The following is a 24694-nucleotide window of genomic DNA, read 5'->3' on the forward strand; positions in this document are numbered from 1 at the left end:
CTCAGGAACACAGCATAGAGTAACTTTTTGACAGCTTCCATGACATTTTCCATCACATTCTTGTGTGTTCGTATACTCTGTGTTTTTTTTTTTTTTTATTTAATATTTTACGGCTCTGGATACAAGTCCTTTTTAGCCCAACATAAGATACAAAACCTAAAAAAAAAATATATGTTAGAAATAAATTTATATAAAATCTTGTATATAGCTTGCTAATCTTTAGAGTTCGGTACTTCATTAATATGTATATATGAATGGTAATAATGTCGAGTCCGTATTTTCTACATTTGAATATAATATGATTCAAATCTTCGTCTTCATTGTACATTTTGGGTTGTGAACCATTTTATTTAAAAACATTATAAAAAACATTTGATAAATATATTCACATACGTCTTTAACAGACAACAGTCTTTGATTTGGCATACCACATCGTTAGCAATATTTATGTAATAGTTAAATAATAAAAGAACCGGCAAATACGGTGAATGAAACTTTAAACATATTAAGTGGTCTTCATTATGAACATTCGAGCAGCTTGATCCGCTATTTCATTTCCAGCAATCCTTTATGACCAGGTACGTCACAAGAATGTTATCGACCGTTGTTTTTCAGATCATAAATATTTTGTCTGATATTATACAATAAATAGTTTAAATTATATCTAAGAGATATATTTTGTAGAGCTTTTAAAGCACTTTGCGAATCCGTTATTATCATAAAATTTACATCATTTATATTATTTATATGCTGTAATGGTGCATATATAAGCAGTAAATATACTACAATTGTTATCTATTTTAAAACATTTTGTTAATTTAAGTTGTGGGTCATAATATGCTGATTTAACATTATCAGAAGTTTTTGAACCATCTGTGTATATTCTATTCATATTTTCATTTATCTTATATATAAGCGTCACCATTATTATCTATATATATTGATATGAATATGCATCCAAAGGGCAAATTTTACTTTTATATATATTTACAGTTTGAGAATGAATAGCCTGTTATTCAGTCCACAAATGAACATACAATGTCGGGTAATATAGAGACATTATTATTATTCTTTAAACAACATTTCTCTGCTATTTGTCGCTTAATATTAAAGGGGGGCCTACTCAATATCCAGGTGAACACACGGTAATTATTCTTAATGCTTTACCGCAATAGTTAGTAAAGTTGTTTGTATTCATATATGCTAGGGAGCTGTAGTCAAAATGGATAAACTATACTCTTATATAACATAGATTCAGGTAGCGAGCCAGGGTAAATATTATAACATGCAGATTTTAAAAACTTAACGGATAAATTAAATTCAAAATTGATCCACACATGTTGCCATTAATACAAGGCATTGGTAATTCTCCTTTTTTTGAAAAGATTACACAACATTATACTACATTAAAAATATATTCAAAATTCTCTAATACTATTTATATACAAATTGCAACGTTACTGATAAAATTCAGCAAACTGTTTTATATCCTCATATGGATATTAATATTGCTAGGTACAACAAAGGAGAATATACCTTGCATAGTGAGTTTATATTAGTCCTGATCCACAGTTTTTTATAAAGTAAAGATATTGATATGCCAATATCATCAAGAATGTGAATCAGATTGAAGTTATTCTGGATTTCATATTGTAAATGGATGGATTTTTTATATCTTTAGGCTCTAGGCGTCCATCTATGATAATCTTTAATAAGCTTTTCTACATTTAAAACTACAATATAAAAAGTTTATCAATGAATACATTGATTTGGTGGCTTGTCCTGTTTTAATTGGTATTACATTGTGTTTTCCTATATGTTGACAATGTTATAAAAATATCAAGGAAGAATTTTTTTGCATTTATTGTAAATATCTAACCACTTTATATGTAAATCAGTAATACACGCCGACTGTAGTTTTTACAAAGAGAAAGAAACTGAGTAATTTCAATTTTTTTAAATAATGCAAGTGATATATTGCAATTTGTCATTTAATGACGTTCAATAAATGATTGTCATTCATCAGGAACGCTACTACATCTAAACTTTAATATAAGTTGATAATATAACAGCGTATATCTATTAAAAGAACACAGTTTTTTCCAAAATTAACATTTTTTTCTTCAAAACTACTTTTTTATAATTAATGTAATTTTTTTTGTAATACTATTTTTAATGTCTTTACCAAAGAATATATTTACCGTTTTTTATATATATAATAGGTTATTATAAATTTAATTTTTTCTAATTAAAAAATATCTATGTTCTATATATTTTTGAATGCCTTTTAGTTATCTTAATTTTTAGTTCTTAAAACATTTTCTATGTTTGGATATCAATAGACTACAAGGAATAATTGTATATTGCTACAGATGCACTAATAAAAAATATATTACGGTTGAGATTATTTATCTGGTGTCTAAATAACAAGAAAGGTCACGATTTTATTTTTAAGGCTATACAGGCATTTGAGTGCTATAGATTATTTTTTGATAAAAGGCCTCTACCACTTTTTGATGGATATGTACATAATATAGAACCTACCATGATGCATATTCATATGTAAAGTATAATTTAAAATCGTTTTTTATTAATATCGAACCTCCATTACAAGTAACCATTTTGCTCCATGTTATAACCTCGACAATTCTCTCTCCATGTTTCGAAATATAACAGAATATAATTAAATCGGTTTTTTATTATCTCTATATTCTAATAAATGCTTAATCACTTTTGAAAATATCCTTAATAACTGAGGATGTCACATTTCTGTTGCGCTGTTGTCGATCACTTTTAAGAATTTTTTTCAATTAGTTCTTTATTTTCATCTTTGCTTGGTAATGGGGATTTTTCCCAGAACTTATTTTGTCAATTATTAGTTTCTAGAACTAGAACAAATATCAGTTTTTTGTAATAGAGCAAATTTTTAAAACACAGCTTGAGCATATTTAATTTTATTATTTTTTCCTCCATTTTATACTTTTTAACAAGACAACCAGATATAAGCCATAATAATGTCGATTTAATCATAGATGGACTGCACATATTGAACACTAAAGATATAGTTTCGCCATGGTTAAATATGAAACATTTATAGCATTGTAAAAATGAGCATATATTCATATATCTTTATCTTATAAATAAACTGTGGATCAGACTAATATAAACTGAACCGAAGGTATATTCCACGTCTACTTTTTTTGCAATATTAATATCCATATGAGGAAGCTTTTTAAAACAGCTTAATTTTATCAGTAACGTTGCAATTAATGTATATAAGTTAGTATTAGATAATGTTCAAAAAATATATTTTTAATGTTTAGTATAATATTGTGTAATCTTAGGAGACAATTACCAATGCCTTGTATTTGTGATAAATACTGTGTGGGATCACCATTTTGAATTTAATCTATAACCAGGTTTTATGTAAGTTTTTAGTAATCATCTGAAAAGTTTTTCGGCCCGGAGGCGGGACGTACCGTCCCCCTCAGGCATGATTCTAAGATAGGTATTTAACAACTATATACGACGTAATTATTATCTATATAAGGAAAAATAAACTATTTGCAGTGAAACTAGCAATAAATATAAATATTTTTTGAGAACTATTCAATTCGCGCCTATTTCTTCGAAAAGCCCGCCAATCGTATACTCTGTGGAAGAAGTGGTGTTACTAGTTCTAAAAATAAATGTGTTTTCTATGTATATAGCGCTAATTTTGAGTTCGTACTCGTATGTATATATGATGGATAATGTACCGAACTACTTCCTATAAACGAGAAATAACTTAACTAAGTAATATTATTTAAAAATAATACAAACTATGACGTCACACTGTTTGAGGATAAGCCACAATAGAGATACTATAATAGGATACTACATATATATTACTGATATTATCCCATTGTAAATTAAAATATAACATTGAACGACATTGGTATTGATACGGATATAGCTATAGACCAAAAAACATAATCTAAAAAGCTTAGCAAACAAATTTACATGTAAGTCAACCAAATCATGACTATGGTATGTAAGTTAGGAAATAATAATCAATAAAATATTACCAGTTATTATTCGTGTTTTCGTCTGCATGCAGGTAAAAAATAAAACTAAGATTGTTGTTAATTCTTTTATTATTAGGAGTTCATTAAATCTTCTACTTACACAACTAAAGAATGCTCAGAACATTTCTTATTATAGAAAAATGCAGATGAAGAATATTTTCATTTCACCACAGTGCTCTTAAAATGTGTAAGTTAAGTTTTATCAGTATCTACCATTATTATTATATTAAAACAGATAGATAAACAATTCATATTCTTGTAGAATAATAGTTTACGCAATATGCTGCATTTCAATAATAATAATTTGAGTATGTGTAATAGAAAATGTTTTTTGGTGGTGCAAACATTATTTTACATTCACATTGATTCTTAGAATTAACAAATTAAGATCTATTATTATAACATTTGCAGTTACATCAGAATTATACATAGCTAACTATAAAACAATAGAACCATTCTATATTTGTATTTCATAACATCTCTTCCCGAGGGGGCAGAAGATGGTCATTAGAAATGGGGCTAGTGCTAGCAATATACAACGTCAGGTGGACTTCCACTCACCATTCTTTTATAATCAATGAAAAAGAAACTATCTCTTGTCCTTCATGACAATAATATTTTTGTTGATTGTAGAAAATTATATAATAAGGATACTAGCCTTTCTAGGTCGGGATTGTGTTATCTCTTGTTACACATCATTATTGAAGTAATTATTATAGCAAACAATAATATAATTATACAAATACTTGTATCACAATTAAAATTTAAATTCTTTGTATTTCTTGGCCTGTTTTGAATCTGTATTCTGCTGTCGTTTCCTCTTATTCTGCAACAAAAGTAAGCATTTCAGAATATTTGTATTATTAAATCTATTTGTGAGGGGGGAAGGGGATTGTTTGTAATGTGGACTAATGACCTCATTGCTAGCAATGTACCATGTCAGATCGACCTCCACGCGGTTCCCCCTGGAAACCATCGTGTTACATTCCCGGTGAATTTGTCACATTGGGCTAACTGATCTGACTTCATGTTCATCCTATCATCCTCCACTGATGCCCGCCAGCGTAAACCGTTAGCGCAGATGGGTACACCATTCCACTATCATCCTTTAAAAAAAACCTAGTTTGTGAGATAAATTACTTTGAGATTCATGCATACTTGCTATAATGTATATGTATGCGTGCAATTTATGCATAAAAATACATAGTAAAGAAAATAATCTAGCACTAGTAGAAAATAGTAGTAGATTTGTGTATAATGGTGATTTTATCGTCACCTTCTGCCTGGCGACGTGGTCAGCCAACATGTCGGAGAGGTCCTCGCGGCCGCGCGGGCGGTGTTCACGCAGGTGCCGCTCGTAGCGCGCCGCCACCGCCTCGGGCTCCAGCTCCAGCTCGGACGGGTCGAGAGCCACGTCTACGCCGGCCGCACCCGCGCCGCCGGCTATTGGGCCCTCGCTGGCAGTGCCGGCCGTCGGACCCGCACCGGCGCCCGCAGCCGACCGCTTGCCTTATATTGTGTTCATATTATTAGTATTGCAAATGCCTAGAGAGGTGTTACACATTTATTTATATTTATTTATTTACTTACACAACTATTATTACAGGCCTAAGCCCAATACAATAGTGTATCTAATTCTATATTATACATATTCGTTAACATAACATATAACATACAATGTTGTTTTTGTGAATTCACACAGACTACACACAAACAAATCCGTTGTTTCTGCTATTTTATTGAGAGTGGCCAGTGCGAGTGTCATGGGCGCCTTGTTTAATAAATTAGTTCTGCCGCGATATACTTTTATAATAACTGGGGCCTACGTCGCCGCCCCAGGTAATTATCTGGTACCCTAAAACTTATCAAACCAAGAACCAGAGAATTGGTGATTTGACCCCGAAACACTTTAAATATGTATAAGACAATAGCCAATATATGCGTACTGTTATATAATTCATTATATCCCACCATGCCCAATACGAACAGAGTGGGATACATCAAAGGATACAAGGGATATACTCCATATTGCCTCATATATATATACCTAATAAACTTATTTTGAATTTTTTCCAACATTAGTCTATATTTTATTTCATATGGATCCTATATTACAGCGTTGCACTCAAGATGGCTCCTTACTAATGTGTTGTACAATGCGATTATTACAGTAATACTTGAAAAATTAACAGTACGAAATATGAATCCTAACATCTTATTGTTTTTTTGATATATCTATTATATGTTTCTTAAAAGACAAATCAACTGTAAAAGTCACTCCCAAATCTTTCATCTCTGTGACTCTCTTCATCGATTTAGCTTCGATTGTATAGTTACAATGGATCGGGTTATGCGACCTAGTAAAACTAATACTCATACATTTAGAAGTATTAAATTGCAATTTATTTTTATTGCTCCAGCTACTACTCTGTCTATGTCTCTTTGCAACATTTCACAATCAGCAGCAGATCCAACTGTGAGAAAGAGCTTTAAATCATCAGCGAACAGGAGACATCCGGAATGATGAACAACCTTCGGCAGATCATTGATCATAATAGTGAATTCGAGGGGACCCAACGTCTCTCCTTGACTCACTCCTGATCTGACCAAATAGGGATCTGACGTAAAATTATATATATATTCGACGTATTGATATCGATCTCTCATGTAACTATATAAAAAAAACTTAATAAATTTTGGCGTACAACCTATACTCGCTAGCTTCCCAAGTAATATGTCGTTATCAACGACATCAAAAGCTTTTCGAAATCAAAATAGACAGCATTTACCTGCCTACCCCCATCCACAGCTGGTATAAGTTCAGCCATATAGTTCACTAGATTACTTGTGGTACTGTAATCGAAACCCATGCTGCGCCTCTGAGATACAGAACTCAATTGACTGAACATTTTTTTTGCTGACTCAAAAGTTAAAGAGTAGAAAGAACTGCTACTGGTCTATAAAATTTCTACACTTCCACTACCCATATATAGGAACTGGATTACACTATATATTTCCATATCGCAGGAAAAACCGCTGTTTATATAAACACAGATTGTAGATGTGTAGTAAAGGCTATACTAAGTTACAATTACATTAAAAATGTACGCAGGGATACCATATTGCCCTGAGGATCGTTATATATATGAGTTTCGATAGTGCTTGCCGAACGTCGGCTAGATTTAGTGCCTCCAAATGCACTCGTGCCGATTCATTCGCACCTTCTGCCTGTGCCATCGCATCGCTCACATTCATTTCTATTGTTTAACAATACTTTTTTATACACGGAATGAAAATAATGGTGCAAATTCTTTAGCGCATTTGTGTTAACACAACACCATTTTTCAATATTTTTGAGACCGGCTTACTTTTCGATTGTACGTATTTGTGTGTTAATCTTTTAAATGATTTTGAATACGTTCCCTATATCGTTCGTAAGTTTGTTGTATCATTTTTTTTATATATACACAGCGAAAATGCAACATAATCAATACGCGATTTACTCTGACTTATATCGTTCTAAAGTGACGCCTTATATTTTATATTATTAATTAATTAGATACCGTTGGGATAGATATCCGAATTTGATCATGTTTTTGGTGTTTTATTGGGATATAGCTATTCATAATATTATTAATGACATAAAGATAAAAATTTTTACTAGTTTTATCGTCTCTTAATTCAATTTTATATAATGGACTCCAGTCGAATGACACTTTAATGAGTATATAATATTTGATAATCAAGTTTAAAGTTTTTCCATTGTGGTGGTGAATAATATTAAGTAGGTAACACAGCCACAATTTCCATTTTCATATTGGGAACAAAGTAAAATCAAGGCTTAGGTTGATTAGTGAAAAAGTTAAATATTTAGTCTTACTTAGATTTAATGTTAGAATATTTTTGTCAAGCCAATTTATTACAACACAACATAAAAATAAAAATATCGCAAATTAGACGCACAAACCAGTTCAAACGGACAGTTGCTGATGTTGACGATCGGTATATCATCCGTAGTTCACAATTTTTGTATTTGATAGGTTTTTTTAGAGAGACTACATAAATTAAAGAGGGTCGGTGCAAGGACCGAACCCTTTCTTTCCAAAAGTGACGGTTCGATTGCTCTATATCTGTTCTCAATCCTTACGATTTGGGATCTATCGCAGAGGTAACTCTTTTAACGGTAATCCCCTATTATGGATACCTTACACATTTTTCTTGGGATGGACACAGTGTCAAACGTCCTTGCCAAATCTAAGAAAACTCCAACACATTTTCGTTTATTGTAAAGTTTCATTATTGGGATAATTCATTTGTAGACAATTTTTCTCTAAACCCGAACTGATTGTTTGACAAAATGTTGTTTGTTCCAGAAAGCTTTTTTGCGATTTTGGTTTTTCTAGGATCTTAGCCAAAACGCTGATAATGTTATGCGTTTTATGGCCACACCTTGATTTGTTTGATTTACCTGTGGTTGGTTTTGTGTCAGTACACTTGCATATGATATCGAGTTCTTATTTATATTAGACGTTTTAATTGACGCATTTTCGTTCCTCTTGGTGTTATGTAAACCCGTTTCCAGACATTCGTTATTCTTTTTTAATAATAATATCTGTTCTTCTAATACCTCAACTTTGTTAGCTTTTTCTTGAACTACCGCCATACTTTTTCTTAATTCTTGCAATTCCATTTCTGTTTTACAAAACCGATCTTGAAGTTGATTATATGCTTTCATTTGATTATCTAAGCGAGATAAGATTTGTATGCTGTACTCACGTAGTTCTTCTAATATTTTAGTGTCATTAACCATCATGGATACCTCACTCAGTCGCACACGATTACCGCGTTCTGTGTTTATATAATTGTTTGCTGGTGTAAATGTTTTGTTCAGCAATAAATTACTCCGGACAGGCGTATCTGAGTTATCTCGTTTAGGGTTAGTGCAAACACATTCAGGACATACCCACTGCTTCTTGTATTCTTCTGTAAGAGCTTCAAACGACTCCACTGTCATGGCCAAACATTTCAGGTGATACAATTTTTTGCACTCGTCCACTGAACACTCCATAAAAGATATGTCGTATATGACGGCTTCACAGCCGTTACATTTTGTCCCCATCTAAGGTAACTTAAAATAGATAGGACACCTTAAACTATTTTTAAAAAATATTTGTAATTCTATATCTCCAATACACGTCTTTCCAACAATGTGGCAACTACCCTTCTTTGATTATGGTGTACAAATACTTGAATAAACAATTCAGTAGCTTCATTTGGATCCCTAGACATATAAATATCATTTCAATTGTGTGCATGGTATGTTATTACCAGTCAATTAACATAATTTATCCTTTTTTTCGATTTTAGTGTTCGAATATTGTGAGTATGAGATGTCAAGTTATGTCAACTTCAAACAATTTGTGGTTGCATAAAAAAAGTTACGTAGTTAAAACCTTGTTTTCAAATATTTTTGTAAAACTGTGATCGAGACATTTTGTCTCTCTAGTAGGTATTGATGTGTGACTGGGGATCAGTCCATGGGAGGCAGACAGGCCCAAGTACTCATCTGATCTGGGATCGCCAGTGTACTATTACTTATGTAAAAATATATAAGTCTCCAATTATATATAAATGTTTAAAACTGCTTTGTTAGTAATGAGTCCAAGGAGCTTTAAAAAATTTGCTGTATAATCAAATGAAGGTGATCGATAGAACAAATGACAATCATAATTTGCATTATTATTTTATATAGAATATATTCAGACAAAGATGGTTAATATGAGGATTAAAATATAAAATATTATTGCGGACAAGACCACTATCTACATTTTTGTTTAATTAGTCTAGATATATCATGAATCAACAAATGACAGCAAATGCTAATTGGCAAGATCTATATGACGTCAACACTCTGACAATATTATTAAGTGTCCATGATTACATCTTGACAAGAATATGTTCAGATCGTTATTTTTATTTACACTTCGAATATTTAGGGAAACAATTTTCAGAGAGTGTTTAGATAAAGAAAAAAGTTCCCATGAAGACATTTTACAAAATCTACCTCTGCAAAAGTAGAGAACTTACCCCTCAATATCTGTGTCCACTTTCTTCTTCCTGAGCTCGATAATGTCATTAGCCATTTTCAAAATAATTTATACGGTTATTTACTAAAGCTTTGGTATTCGGTTGATGACTTTTAGAGAAGGTACTGAGTGTGTGATAATAGAATATATATACTCCATATTTGATAAACATCATCCAGGGATCATATTGGGAACGATATATACTTTCATCAATTAAAACAATCTATCATACCACACATTTTATGCAATATACCCACAGATATAGTATTTGGTTGATTTTTATTAGCATATTTAGAATTCCGATAATTTATGTATGGAAATAATAAAAGCCTACCTAGACAAAACCAGTGGTCTCGAATATAGAGCGTAGGCTGCTCACAAGTCGTAAGTGACCTATGTGCTATGGTTGGAAATTATTGTGATCTCCATCTAATACCGAACTTGGCATTTAAACGTCGTGTTTACGTATACGTTTGGTTTTTATTTTGGAGTATTGCAGTAAAAACTTCCGAGTTATAGCGCATTCCAACAACAAATTGATTTAACAAAGTAAGTAGACAAACTCCGGCATATTATTTACTGACGTGAGCATACCTTCCTCTGATTCCTCTTCAGATTCAGACTCCAATTCTCCCCACATCGACCTGTCGATATCTTGGTCTTCTGCATCCTGGAATATTTTATAAGGATTGTAATTAAACGGCTCAATTCAAGATTCAAGTAATTTGCCCTTGTTTTTAGTTATCATCAAAGTAGAAAATGTATCCATATAGCACACATTTTACCTGTGCCCTTATTTAACTAGCAAACACAAACTTATTTACAAAAGTTCGCACACATATTGGCGTGATAAGATACTGTTATATATATCATACATTATAATAGACCTACTATACTATTACTATTATATAATATAATAAAACTACACTAACATCTTGACCGCTATTCTGGTGACCAAATACATCCCCATATAGCGGTTTTCCAGTTTCATCCACAGGTGGCTTGCCCCAACCACCAGCGTGGTATCCGAATGCACAGCCTTCAGGTATTGGCGCGTTCAGACCGGGAATCTTCAGGTTAGGGTACGACGGCGGAGGGCCGTATCTTTGTTGAGCGATCAACCATGGCGGTGGAACCTATTTATGAAAAAAGTTTTTAACTTATTATTAATGATATTTTAAAAAATGTGTATGCAATGAGTACATAGAATAAAATCTATACAAGATCAGCCCATTTTATTCATATTACAACTTACCTTATGAGAGCCAGGGCCGACGGGCATACCAAGTGCAGTCCTTAATTCCTCAGATAGATCTCCGGGTTTCTTCTCTCGCAGTCGAGTTTCGAACTCCTTACCCTCGTAGTAAAGGTCGCCGTGAATGGTCATACGAGGTTTGGTTTGCCATCTATATATAAATAAAAGTTACGTTTTTATACAATATTGTTTCTATTAATAACTAATTGTAAGTTAAAAAATTACGCTAACTGAAAATTATAACAAAAAGCACAGTTTGTACTAGAAAAGTACTACATACGTAGTAGTAGAAATTGCTTTTTTCTTATTTCGATTTGTTGTTGCGAATTAAACTAATATCAATAATAATGTATATTTTTTATACTTTACAATACAGCTGTGACTTTGTTATCTTAAATGAGCAAGATGGAGACAATATTCCTGACTTTTTGGTGAGTGGAAAAAACGACTTTAAAAGATAACGAAAATTTGTTTTTATTAAATGATAAATGTCTAAATTTATGTCTGTAAGTATTATATTATGTATATTAAATATAGAATATATTTACCATTGGTTCTTCCTGCTTGGATTGCATTAGCTATTGATATAGGTACTTCAGTTCAGTACTGTTGGGGAAATGGTACCAGTTGTCACACTGGTTCAAGTGAGATCAAAATATGAGTTAAAACAACTCCTTTTTGCGGTCTCATTTGTTATAAACATGTGGAATTATAGTTACCAGAGAAGGAACAATCTGATTTATCGTAATCTGATCAGTAATTAATGTGATTAGACTGGTAAACAATTTGACTATCTGCTGATGAGCAGTGAACAGCACTACGACATCAAGTTATCATGTAACACCCGTAATACCATTCTCGTTGGCATTCTAGAGGATTAAGATGTTAAGCCTCTTATTCTTAATGAGAGTCAGATAAGGCAGCGAATTGCCTAATCTGACTCTTCAGCAGGAACCCAGTTCAACAGGCAAACTGCTGATGGAATAGGTATCTACATATTTCATCCGATGTGTAGCAGATGTACCAACGCAGATGATATTTACAAAGTCTATCTCTGAAAAGTCCCTATTCTATAGTAGTACCTATATTTAATACAGAATAGATAAATTAATTAATAAAAAAGTATTAAATCAGTATAAATATTTCATCAATGAAGTTTCACTTACTTGAAGAATGCATCATGCAGCTTCTGGTAATCAATATCGATCTTGCCAAGCTTGGGCCGTGAACGTTCGCGCATTTTTGCTTTTAGTGTCTTTGTTTCCTCTTTGTCTTGTAGCGATGCTCGCATTTCCATAATACCCGTCTTCTTAATGAAGTCTGGTAGGTCAAACGGAGGCTTTTCTATACCACGCTTTCCTTGCAGATACTGTTACGGAATTACATTAGTTTAGATGTTAAATAAGTTAAGAGCGTCACATTACTACGCCAACTTGAATCCAAAGGTAGTGAGTTCGAACCTGACCAATACCTAACATTTTGTTTGCCAATTTATACTTCATTCACTCACTCATGATGAAAGATCAACTTGAAAACAAATTATTCGAAGAGTCAGCGGTTGTAAAGTAATGTGGCCACATCATGTCTCGCATTCAGTATTATTATTTATTATTAGATAGATATTGATATTATTAGGTGTTCCTGATGTTACAGACAGGCGCACCTTGATAATAGCAGCAAGTAACAACAAAAAGTGACGACTACTGTAGTACTTAAACATCCTGGGTTCAATATAGCTGATACACATCAATCAAATTGTTTATCAGAATTATAAGTTAAGTACTAACCTTCCGTTTGTAGCACCAATGTCGAGGTACTTGGACAGTATTCCTGTGGGCCTTCAGCTGGACAAGTAACTTGGGATCTCGTGCTGTTACGTCATACATCTCTACAACGTCTGGCCGTGACACCAGCTGCTTCAATTCCGCAACTGACAGCCGCGATAACTTCTTTAGTTTGCGTTTTGACATGCGTTCTTTTTCATCTGCAGCATTTTTCTGTTAACATTGAAAATACAGTAATTTGCTGGCTGTGGCAAGTAATTAATCTGAAGTTACTCCTTACTAGTTCCAGCACCTAATTGTTAAATAAACATTTATAAACAATTAGGTACTGGAATAGTCAGAAATGTACTATATCTATAATACATTATGTATTATAGATATAGTACATTTTAAAGGTGAAAAATATGTTACTTTGTCTCTCTGTTTCTTACACTTTCATGACTAAATAGTTGAGCGGATTTCAAAGAAATTTAATGCGTTAGTCGCCCATGGTAACAGCTAGAATTTTGCAAATCTGTACAAATTTAGATTAATATTGCATTATTGACTATATCACAAAGTTTAAGTTTCAGGGATAGTTTAATTTATATTTTCGTAAATTCATTAATTTAACTAATTCTTACCTCTACAGCTTCTTCGTCTACAGCAAACTGATCTTGAACTTTCTCCTGGGGCTTAGTTGATGGTTTTGGTGCATCTTTTTCTTCTTTTATTTCTTCCTTCTTCTCTGTTATTTTGAAAGCTTCAAGGATTCGATGGAATTGACGGTACATTGGCTCTAGTTCATGGAACTGAATATTTTCTTGTACATATCTGAATTAAATAAACATATTAATTATATATGTATATTAATTGTATTAGTAGATAATTATGAGTATATTAAGCATAAGATTTCCATAAAGATATCGGATGGCCTCCAAGATATAAATAAGTAACTAACTACTATGAATCTAGCATGGTATTCATAACTATGATTGTTTGTATCTCTCTGGATGTATTTTATGTTTATTAAGTATGTATTTACAAAAAAAACGTATCGAAGTATTTACATCAGTTTTCTTGTACCCATGACACAAGATCTGTTTAGCTTTGGAATAGATGGCACTCTGTGAATTATCCAGGCTCATTACTATTATTCTTATATTCCCATTAACTAAAGCACAGGCTACAAAGCAAGTTACTTGGCAGCTGAAATAGGTGAGACAAAGTGTAAATAAGTATTATTGTTATAGAGCAATGTGGTATAGTAAAAGCTTTCAAAATTAAATTGTAACTACTTACTCAATATCAGCTTCTTTATTATTTTCTTTGTCACTACTCTTCTTGGCCTCATCTTGGCTTGTTGTACCACTGTCAGCATCTTTCTTTTTAGCATCTTCTTTTCTTTTCAGCTTAGCCGCCTTCTTCTTTTTCTTCTTTCTCTTATTTTTATTTGCTTTGTTCAATTGTGTCTACGAGAAAATTAAATGATTTATAGAAATCAATTTTGTTAATTAAGAATTAAAATAGTTTAATATTATGATGAAAACTGATATGTTGGGTTCATGTAAACCATAAGAAACTAATTTAGTTTTTGAGGTTGTTTTACTTAAGCAAATATGTATTGCTAGTATAATGTTATATTTTTAATAACATTATACTAGCAATATAATTCATTATGCTAGTTACCTCCTGTTTTGAAATAATTGGTGGCTGTGGGGCAGCAGGTACATTATCATCATCAGAGTCTGCATCATCTTCCTCTGCATCATACTCCCTGCTGATTACCGGTGCTGGTGGGGCTTCTGGTTGGGTGTCTTCATCTGGAAAATATTATGAAGTAATATAAAAAATGGTGATCAACCCTTACATAATAAGTTAATACAGTTCCTAACCCTTTTTTTATGGTGTAAAAAATCTTCAAAAGACCATTCCCCGCCAGGACGACAGTGAGGTGGTGTGTTGGATTCTTACCCACTAAAATCCACATAGTGTGCCCAAGAGCACACCATTGACGGAGTCCCAAGGTACCGTTAATAACAAGAAGATAACTTATAAATATCCCCTACACAAAAACAGTATTGTATGCTCAATTATAAATTCTTCTACTACTGATGTAACCCATAGCATTGTCCACATGAATTAGAGTAAAATATTATTGCAAATTATGGAGTCAACCATACACAAAACTTTATACAAAAGTAGAAAATACAATCCTAAATAATGTTTCTTTTGAAACTTTCCATTAAGGAACAAATATTTAGAAATCCCTTTTTATATAGCAAACTAGTGCATTTCCTCTTTTAGGACAATAAATAGTAACAAATGTTGTACCAAATCTATGGATTATCACTGTATGGTTCTAAGAAACATTAAGTGATTCAATTTAAATTGTATAAACATTTTAATTCTAGTTTTTTTAACTATTCTTATGCAGTTGGCTATAGATGGCCTTTACAGCTTCAACCAACAATATTGAAGATCACTGAATGATAATAATACCTTCATCTTGAGGTTGGCTCTCATCCCCTAGAGCAGCTTGTCTTTGATCTTTATATGCAAGGGCTTCTTCTAAAGCTTTAGGCAATACAACTCCTCCTGGGGGAGCTGGCTTATTTCGAAATTCTTCTGGTGTGTCAATTTTCATAGTCAGTAATGAAGGAAGAGACGAGGGTGGTCCTTGTGCCGGTCCAACATCTTCGTTATCTCCTTCATCCTCCTCAGGCTCTTCTCCATGATCGTCCCAACCTGGAGGTCCATCATGACCCTGTCTGCCCCATCCAGGTGGACCTTGGCCTTCCCATGGACCCATAGGCATATTTGGTGGAGGGCCCATACCAGGGGGACCCATATCCATTCCTTGGTTGCTAAAATTTCCTTTTAAATTAGGCCCACCACGCATCATATTCGGTGGCATTCTCTGTCCCATGCCAGGTGGACCCATTGGTGGCCCCATACCCATGCCTGGAGGTGGGGGACCCATTCCGGGAGGTGGCGGTCCCATACCAGGAGGTGGGGGACCCATACCGGGAGGTGGTGGACCCATGCCAGGAGGGGGAGGTCCCATACCGGGAGGTGGCGGACCCATACCAGGTGGACCCATTCCCATCATCCCTGGCGGTGGACCCATACCCGGAGGTGGCATATTAGGCGGCCCACCAGAGGTTGTGGCCGGTGGCATTGCACCCGGTGGACCCATTGGTGGCGGTGGCATGCCCCCCGGTCCCATAGCTCCCGGAGGAGGCGGCATCGGTGGAAAGTTAGGCATACCCGGCGGGGGTCCCATAGATCCATTATTATTGGGCGGCCCTGTTCCTGGCGGACCTTCCATTTTATTTTTTAAGTAAACACTATATTAGACTATCACCATGAATCAGTTATGATAATAGAAGTCTGTTTTGTATATCCAGAATACATACGTAAGAAAACAAACGAAAAGGTTAATTTTGGAAGATAGCACAGAATAATTATTTTAAGCGTATGTTGCATAGATTAATATGTAAGTTCATAGATAGTACCTCTATGGTACACTTTTCCGACAAAAGTAAATTTTATGAAAGAATCGTGTAAAAAGGAGATTTAATAAGGAACTCTATTAAGTCTCTGTTGTTTATAAATTTGTCTACTCAGTTCAAAGAGTAAAGTATAAAAAATACCCTATTCGTTGAATTAGGATTGTTTGATAATCCATCGAGATTCAAGGCACAGAGAACTATGATAAATCATGATAGACATTTTTGCTTTTTATGACACTGACAGTGACAGTTATGACATCATATTACTTTATTTTTATATCTCCTGTTTGATTTCTTTGAGAAAAATTGTTATCGAATTTTCTTGTATGACTTTGCTAAACTGTCGTCAGTGTATTTTATCGTGAATAAAATTAGCTTACGTGTTATTCTGTAGTCGGTACAGATCTGCTTTTGTCGTGTTCCAGTCCTAGTATAGATCGAGGCACTGCAATATGGCAGAAATGGGAGAGAAATATAATACAAAGTGTCCAGGAGTGAAACGCCTTATGAGAGAAGCTTTGGAATTAGCAGAAGCTACTGAGGAGTATTGTGCTCGACCCTTGGAAGACAACCTTTTTGAGTGGCATTTCACAGTACAAGGACCAAAAGGTACTGATTTCGAAGGTGGCATTTACCATGGAAGGATTTTATTGCCTAAAGAATATCCTATGCATCCACCTCACATTATTCTCCTGACTCCTAATGGTAGGTTCGAAGTACAGAAGAAGATTTGTTTATCCATTTCTGGCCACCACCCAGAAACATGGCAGCCATCATGGTCTATCAGGACTGCTTTGTTGGCTTTAATTGCATTTATGCCTACTCCAGCTGAAGGCACAATTGGCTCATTGGATTATACACCAGCAGAACGTAAGATGTTAGCAAAGAAATCTACAACTTGGTCCTGTCCACAGTGTGGTGATATATCAAATCTGTTGTCCTGTACTGCAGCCAAGCCTTTAACTGAGGAAGAGCAGTCTGCACTGAACCAAATTGCATTCAAAGCAGAAGAAGAACCACAAGCCCCAAAGCCTCCAGAAGAACCAGTACAAGAAGCAGAGCCCCAGATATTAGAGTCATCAGAGCCTAGTACAAGCTTTTTAGATCAATTAACTGAGGTTCTAGTGGCTCTTCTTGTGGGAGCTATAGCTATATTTGTGTACCGACGCTGGAGTTCTTTGTACACAATGGCAGAAGCCGAAATGTAAATTTTAATGTCACATTAGATTCTAAGTAAAGTTTACTATAATATGCATTGTTTTCAGTATAGAATGTCAAGATAATACATATTAAATAATATACTAATGACCTACTACCTAATGAATGATATTATTCCATATAGTAAAACTCATAATATAACAATAAATATAGACTCATGAAACTTCATAATTCTAAAGTTGGTAAACATTAAGATTTATTACACCAAAATATGTAATATGGTGTAATAGTATAAAATATCTGTATTGTTTATATTACCTACTTTTTATATTTATTTAAATGACATTGTTATATGAAGTTTGCATATAATTTTCAACTTGTGCCTTAACAACCATCATGTTTACTGTAAGGCCGCCACTGTACCATCTTAAAGAGGGCAACTGCGATGTGATTATTTACATCACACTAAAATATTAATTATTTTCTAATTATAGTAATTTAATTTAAACTATTTATGATGTATAGAGAAATCTTTATGAAGAGTATGTTCTTTTATGTTTTATAAATATTAATATAAATAAAAAGTAAATTGACTGTACCTTTGGATACAGTCACAATAAATACTTCGGACTTGTATCTTTGTATGATTGCAGCAAATACATTAAATTGTAAATATCTATATATAGGCTTGGAAAAAACTTAGCTTCAGTCAATTTAGTGGAATATATGGTTTTGAAACCCTTTAAAATTGTAATAAATTCAATTGAGGATCCATTTGTCGGGTGGAGCTGTATTCACTGACACTGTGACTAGAACTTCTCCTAAGGCTGTCTCACTACCATAAATTTTTATCATGAAACATGCAATAAGACACTATGTATTTAATTCATTGGATTATAAAAAGTGTTTTAGGGGAAAAAAGATTTGTTGGAAACAATCATAATGTCAGGACCACATTTAAAATGTAGTCAGACAATTGAGTGAGATCTTGTATTTTGAAAATATAAATTGATGTAATCTTATTTTTTAGAGAATTAATCTTGATTCTTAATTATTATTTATTTCTGAATGATTATTTTGAATTTTAGAGACCAAAGATAATAATGAAAATATGAATTGGCCATTTGTTATAGTAAACCATACAGAAGTAGCTTTAAACAATGTTCTCAATATTGGTGTAACTAATAATTGTTATATAGAAAGAAAGAAATTGTGGAGGAAACTATAATTAGTAATAAATTTCTGTAATTCAGACAGACTTGGAAATCTGAATTTCTGAGATATTTTCTAGAGTGGACAATTATTTCCTTCTCCTTCTTCTCCAGCATGTAATGGTGCCCACAATTGATGAAGGTGGGGTAGTAATTTAGTCAAACACAACAGTAACTATGTTATAAACACTTAACATAATCACACATATATTTATGACTACTTACAATTACTTTAAGTATATGTTAATCAAAATTATAAAAGAATTAAGTCAGTTGAATTTGTTTTTTGGTATTGCAAAGTTTATGATTAGAAGTTTTTTTTGTAAGTATACGTATATTATATTACTGAATGATATTGCAGCATTTATTACTGAACTGTATTAAGCAACATATAAACTGAATACTTTCTAAAACTGTTCCAAATTCATTAATTTAAAAACATGATTTAGTTTTAAATATGTGTCAATTAAAATTATCAGTAATTTTAATTGCTATTCATAATTTAAAATAAATACGTAACATTCCATATACATGTTATTTTAGTTTCAAATTTCCAATAGTTTGTATGTTTAAATGACTAAAGCCAACTTTTAATAATGTTTTATTTTTAATTATTCAGTTATTTTAGATTTTATGAAACCACCGTAATCATCTGTAGCATCAAAGTTTTATTAATACATCTATAAAGGTTTATCTGTTCTTTTATATTAATACTAAGTCCAGTATTTTTTTTTCTTATTAATCTGCCATACACACTTAATCTAACATGTGACCATATGCACACTATGTGCATAAGAATAAATAATATGCTATTTGGAGAAAGACACAGAATGGCTTTCTCCAAATAGCATATTATTTGTATAACATAACAACATGAAGTCCCATAGATTTAATTCAGCATTAATCTAATAGAATTCGACAGTAAATTTGTAAGTAATCAGTAGTTGTATGTTTTGCTTTGAGATTGTATTGCACTTGTAATTTCGACTATAATAAATTTGTTATTATGCTAAGTAAATATTGTTGTTGAATTATTTACATAATACCACAAATATAAACATGATCTTGATTTTATTTTAGGCTGTATAAAATATCTCAATACTGATCTACGCTTTTTTAATACTCCACTTATTCACATTATTTTATTTTCCTTTCTAGTATGTGTATATACATATTTATGTATTTTTTATTTTACTTATTACTTATATTTCTTATTTTTTATACTATATTATATATTGTAAGTAGAGTAAAAACTTCACATTCATGATGTGGAATGAGAAAATTTTAAATTTAGTATGTAGCCATTGCTACATATAAAATGAAGAGTAAAGTAAAAGATGGATGGCGCACTTGAGTTGTAGTAGAAATCGGGTCATTGGGCTCCCTAAAATATGGTCGAGCGCAGTGATAGCTGGTGTCATACTCGTGAACGAGTGCTGCTTGTAGGGACTGGTCTGCTCTAATCACTACGACTGTTTTAATCCCATTGTGTACTTAATATCTGAACCTAATAACTTAATTCTATATGGTGGTTTGTATTCGCACGTTTCAAATTGGAAATGTAAAATCACAATGATTATTTAAAAGAGCAACACACGAGTTTCTATCTCGTTCTTCTTGACGAAACAGCTTTCCGAATGAGCGGTAGATTAAAAGAATAATAACTATGACTATTCAAAGTTTGTTTAAATAAATTATTTTCTATTCTATTCTAAATGATCTTCCACTAGGCCATAGAGTACATTTTAGTATACCACGTGGCAAAATTGTCTTTCTGTACCTGTTCTATATACATAGATATCAGCAGCAACTTTTATTTCTGAATATATGTTACTAGCTTCCCCGTCCGGCTTAGCAAGATTGTACATGTATTACACATATAAACTTTCCTCTTAAATCACTCTATATATTGCGTATTTTAAAAAATCGAAGCGAAGACAGCGGAAGCGATTTAATTGCATAGTAATCGCTATTAAAAAATAGGGTTTGGCGATAGAAGGGTGAAAATTTAGGGCTGTATGTATTTTTAATGACACAATAAAAAATATGAATAGAAAGTTTTACCCAAAACATAAAAAAATAATGTTAGGGGTGGACAACCTTTATCACTTAGGGGTATGAAAAATAGATAGTAGCCGATTCTCAGACCTACTGAATATGCATATAAAATTTCATAAAAATCGGTCAAGCCGTTTCAGAGGACCATGGTTAGTTACATTGTAGCAAGAGAATTTTATATATAAGACAAATAAAGACAGAAATAAAAGTTGTAACATAGATTACGAACAATAAAATAAAACAATTTATTATCAATTATTATATAATAAGACATTTCAATGAAATTGGCTTAATATAACAGATATTTGCTGCATGATGTGGAAAATTTACAGAAAGAATGTTACACTGATCCATCCACCGATAGAGTTCTTAGTTAAGTATTGAGTAATGTGTGGTTCTAAGGAATTATATCAAATCTGCTACGTTCATTGGCATTTCATCTATCTGGGTAGAATAGTACTGTTCAATGTCTCTCAAAATCCTGATGTCATCTGACTTGACGAAGTTAATGGCGACACCTTTGCGTCCGAAGCGGCCAGAACGGCCAATTCTGTGGATGTACAGCTCACGATTATTTGGCAAGTCATAGTTGATGACTAGAGACACTTGTTGCACATCTATACCTCTGGCCCATACATCAGTTGTGATGAGGACACGGCTGAAAATAAACGAAATCTATATTAGCCTAAGAACTTGTAAAGCAATTAATTCACCAAGGAGGTACTTATCTGAATAATTTTTAAATGTTATTTTTCAACACTGGAAATCAACAATAATATTATTTTTGTCTATCCCTATTTATTCTTTGAATGAAATCACTAAAATAAGAACTTTTGACAGATCTTACCTCTGACCAGATCTGAATTCCTTCATGATGTTATCTCTTTCTTTCTGAGGCATGTCACCATGCATAGAGCTGACTGTGAAGTTGGCTTCCTGCATTTTTTGAGTCAACCAATCTACCTTCCGCTTTGTGTTACAGAAGATAACAGCTTGTGTGATGGTCAATGTATCATACAGATCACAAAGTGTATCAAATTTCCACTCTTCACGTTCCACTGCCACAAAGAACTGTTTGATGCCTTCCAATGTCAACTCATCACTGTGAATATAAATAGTGATAAAATTAACACAGAAAAATATATAATAAAATTGACAACTATAAATATGTTGCAAGTTGTTTATTAGCTGTTACTTATTCCTGAATTACATATAAATAAATTCAAGTAAGAAATAAGAAAAAAAAACAAGAAATAAGAAACTAAAATCAATTTCTCTTATATTCAAGGGAAATTATTTATGCATAGTAGTCATGTTCTCATGAAACATCACACAACAATAGACTTTGATATTAAAAGAATATTTGGATACATTCAAAGGAAAATATGAAGTGGATGTTTGACTGTAGGCAGTTAATTCCAAGCACAATACAGACATTTGTATTCATGAGCTTGAGTTTATTATTATTAATATATGTAGATTTATGAAAACAAATTTATTTATGTCTACGAGTTGTCTAGAATATATACCAACTTTATAAATATCATACTACATATATTGAAACTAGAATTTGCAATAGTATAGAACAATGCACATACCGCTTTACCAAGATCCTAATGGGATCAGTCATGAATTTTGATGTCATTTCAAGTATTTCATGGGGCAATGTGGCTGAGATTAGTACTACTTGTGTAGCTGGGGGCAAGTAACGGTAGACATCATATATCTGCTCCTTGAAACCTTTGTTCAACATTTCATCTGCCTCATCCAATACTAGCATCTTGATTGATCTAGTCCGCAGGACACGTCTCTTTATCATATCTGTAAGTTTTGGTATTAATAAGATGAATAAATAGTGAATGTACTGTCTGTCTGTCTGTCTGGAGGGATGCTGATGCTTGACTGTTGCCAGTCTCAAATGTAAAAAATAAATTTATTTAATTATCTATTATTTCTTATATATTAGTATCATAGGTTTCTTTTCATTATACTTTATTTTTAATAATAAGAATTAGAAAATTATATTAGGCATTTTAAAATAGCTATCAATATATAGGTTGTTATAGTTTGGATGGAAAGGCAATTTATAGGCAACTATCACATATTATTTAATTTACTCAGAAATACAAAAGTAATATATATTTTCTGTTCTTTGTATATCCACATTCAGTAATTGTATTATAATTGGATTGGTTGGTAATTACTATACAAGTCTGCAGTCCAGTGAGTGCACATATTTTTATTTAAAAGATGCCTCCAGTACTTTGATTAGATTTCAAGACCCTCAGAGTACACTTTATCCAACTCAGGTATTTGTATCCTTTTCAAGCATTTTGGGGGTTGTTAATGAGTAAAAACTAATAAGTAATCATATAATCATTAATTGAGATAATAATTAAATATAATAAGATTTATTAATGCCAAATATAAAGTCTAACGTAACTATATTTGTGTTCTATTTTTTTTTTTTTTTTAATGTCGGAAAAAAAAAGAGTATGCAGCATTTCTGGTTTTTTGCCAAAACATATTATAGTTCTCATCCAATAAGGTAGAGGACACCAGGATTAAATAGCAATACAATTCATAAGAGGCTGTGTTTTATATTTATATACCAGTAGAGTCATAGTTTAATAAAGGTCTTCTTTAAATTTGTCATATAATTTATGCAACAAAAATTAAATTACTTAGTTCTAACATTCAAGTTATTATATTGTTACTTACCAAACACTCTCCCTGGGGTTCCAGAAACAACATGTTGACCATAATCCAACTTCCTAATATCTTCACCAAGATTGGTGCCACCAATGCAAGCATGACACTGTACATTCATAAAATCTCCTAAAGCAAGGATAACTTTCTGAATTTGTGTTGCCAATTCACGTGTAGGTGACAATACCAGGACTTGGGTCTCGCGTAATGTTGTATCCAGTGACTGAAGAATAGAAATTGAAAATGTGGCAGTTTTGCCTGTGCCTGATTGAGCCTGTGCTATTACATCCCTCCCCTTAACGATAGGTAAAATGCTACGCTGTTGAATGGCTGAGGGCTTTTCGAATCCTGAAAATAATGGTTTAACAATGTAAATGCAATGCCTTATTCCATAAATAATACAGTTATATTTGAGTAATTATTGTGAAATCAACTTACCGTAAGTGTATATCCCTCGTAATAATTCGTCCCGCAATCCCATTGAATCAAACGTTGGAATAACTTCCACATCTTCGCTTGTGTCGAACTCGACATTCGACAAATCTTCTGATATAATTTTACGATTAAACGATACCTCAGAAGCAGTCATCTTAGCTGGAATATTTTTTAAACTGATCAGATATTACAATTATTTTACCTTACCTACTTTGAAAATTAGAAATTAATGGACACGCTACAAACAAAATATACAACATGTAATGAATGACATTAGGGAAACTGAGTGAATGAAATTACTAAGTCATAGATCAGAGACTGGAAATAATGAAAACGAATGAACTATTTTTATAATAAAAAAAAACTAAATTGAATAAACTTTACTTAATTATAGTTCCAATTTTCCATTACTTTACAACCATAAGTAATAAATTTTA

At 32.6% G+C, this 24694-nt stretch overlaps 3 protein-coding genes across 3 annotated transcripts; 1 reads left to right on the forward strand and 2 right to left on the reverse strand.

Moving 5' to 3' along the window:
* Positions 1-4125: 4125 nt before the first annotated feature.
* Positions 4126-16681, reverse strand: LOC131847765 (splicing factor 3B subunit 2-like). Its single transcript, XM_059197410.1, has 14 exons — positions 15674-16681; positions 14861-14994; positions 14474-14643; positions 13816-14005; positions 13196-13405; positions 12575-12777; positions 11409-11559; positions 11086-11289; positions 10713-10823; positions 8536-9186; positions 7234-7295; positions 6524-6669; positions 5344-5576; positions 4126-4893 (listed from the first exon to the last, which is right to left on the reverse strand). Exons 1-14 carry the CDS (start codon positions 16500-16502, stop codon positions 4825-4827), a joined length of 3363 nt encoding a protein of 1120 aa, XP_059053393.1. The 5' UTR covers positions 16503-16681; the 3' UTR covers positions 4126-4824.
* A 271-nt stretch (positions 16682-16952) lies between these two features.
* LOC131847645 (ubiquitin-conjugating enzyme E2 J1-like) lies at positions 16953-17991 on the forward strand. Its single transcript, XM_059197265.1, has one exon. The coding sequence runs from the start codon at positions 17139-17141 to the stop codon at positions 17892-17894; it is 756 nt and encodes a 251-aa protein (XP_059053248.1). The 5' UTR covers positions 16953-17138; the 3' UTR covers positions 17895-17991.
* A 3374-nt stretch (positions 17992-21365) lies between these two features.
* On the reverse strand, positions 21366-24534 carry LOC131847571 (eukaryotic initiation factor 4A-III). Its single transcript, XM_059197162.1, has 5 exons — positions 24261-24534; positions 23835-24170; positions 22712-22934; positions 21961-22215; positions 21366-21771 (listed from the first exon to the last, which is right to left on the reverse strand). Exons 1-5 carry the CDS (start codon positions 24409-24411, stop codon positions 21519-21521), a joined length of 1218 nt encoding a protein of 405 aa, XP_059053145.1. The 5' UTR covers positions 24412-24534; the 3' UTR covers positions 21366-21518.
* Between the last annotated feature and the right edge of the window lie 160 nt (positions 24535-24694).

This window comes from Achroia grisella, unplaced genomic scaffold (genome assembly GCF_030625045.1).
Source record: "Achroia grisella isolate CSIRO2021 unplaced genomic scaffold, CSIRO_AGI_Agris_v1 utg540, whole genome shotgun sequence".
Taxonomy (NCBI): domain Eukaryota; kingdom Metazoa; phylum Arthropoda; class Insecta; order Lepidoptera; family Pyralidae; genus Achroia; species Achroia grisella.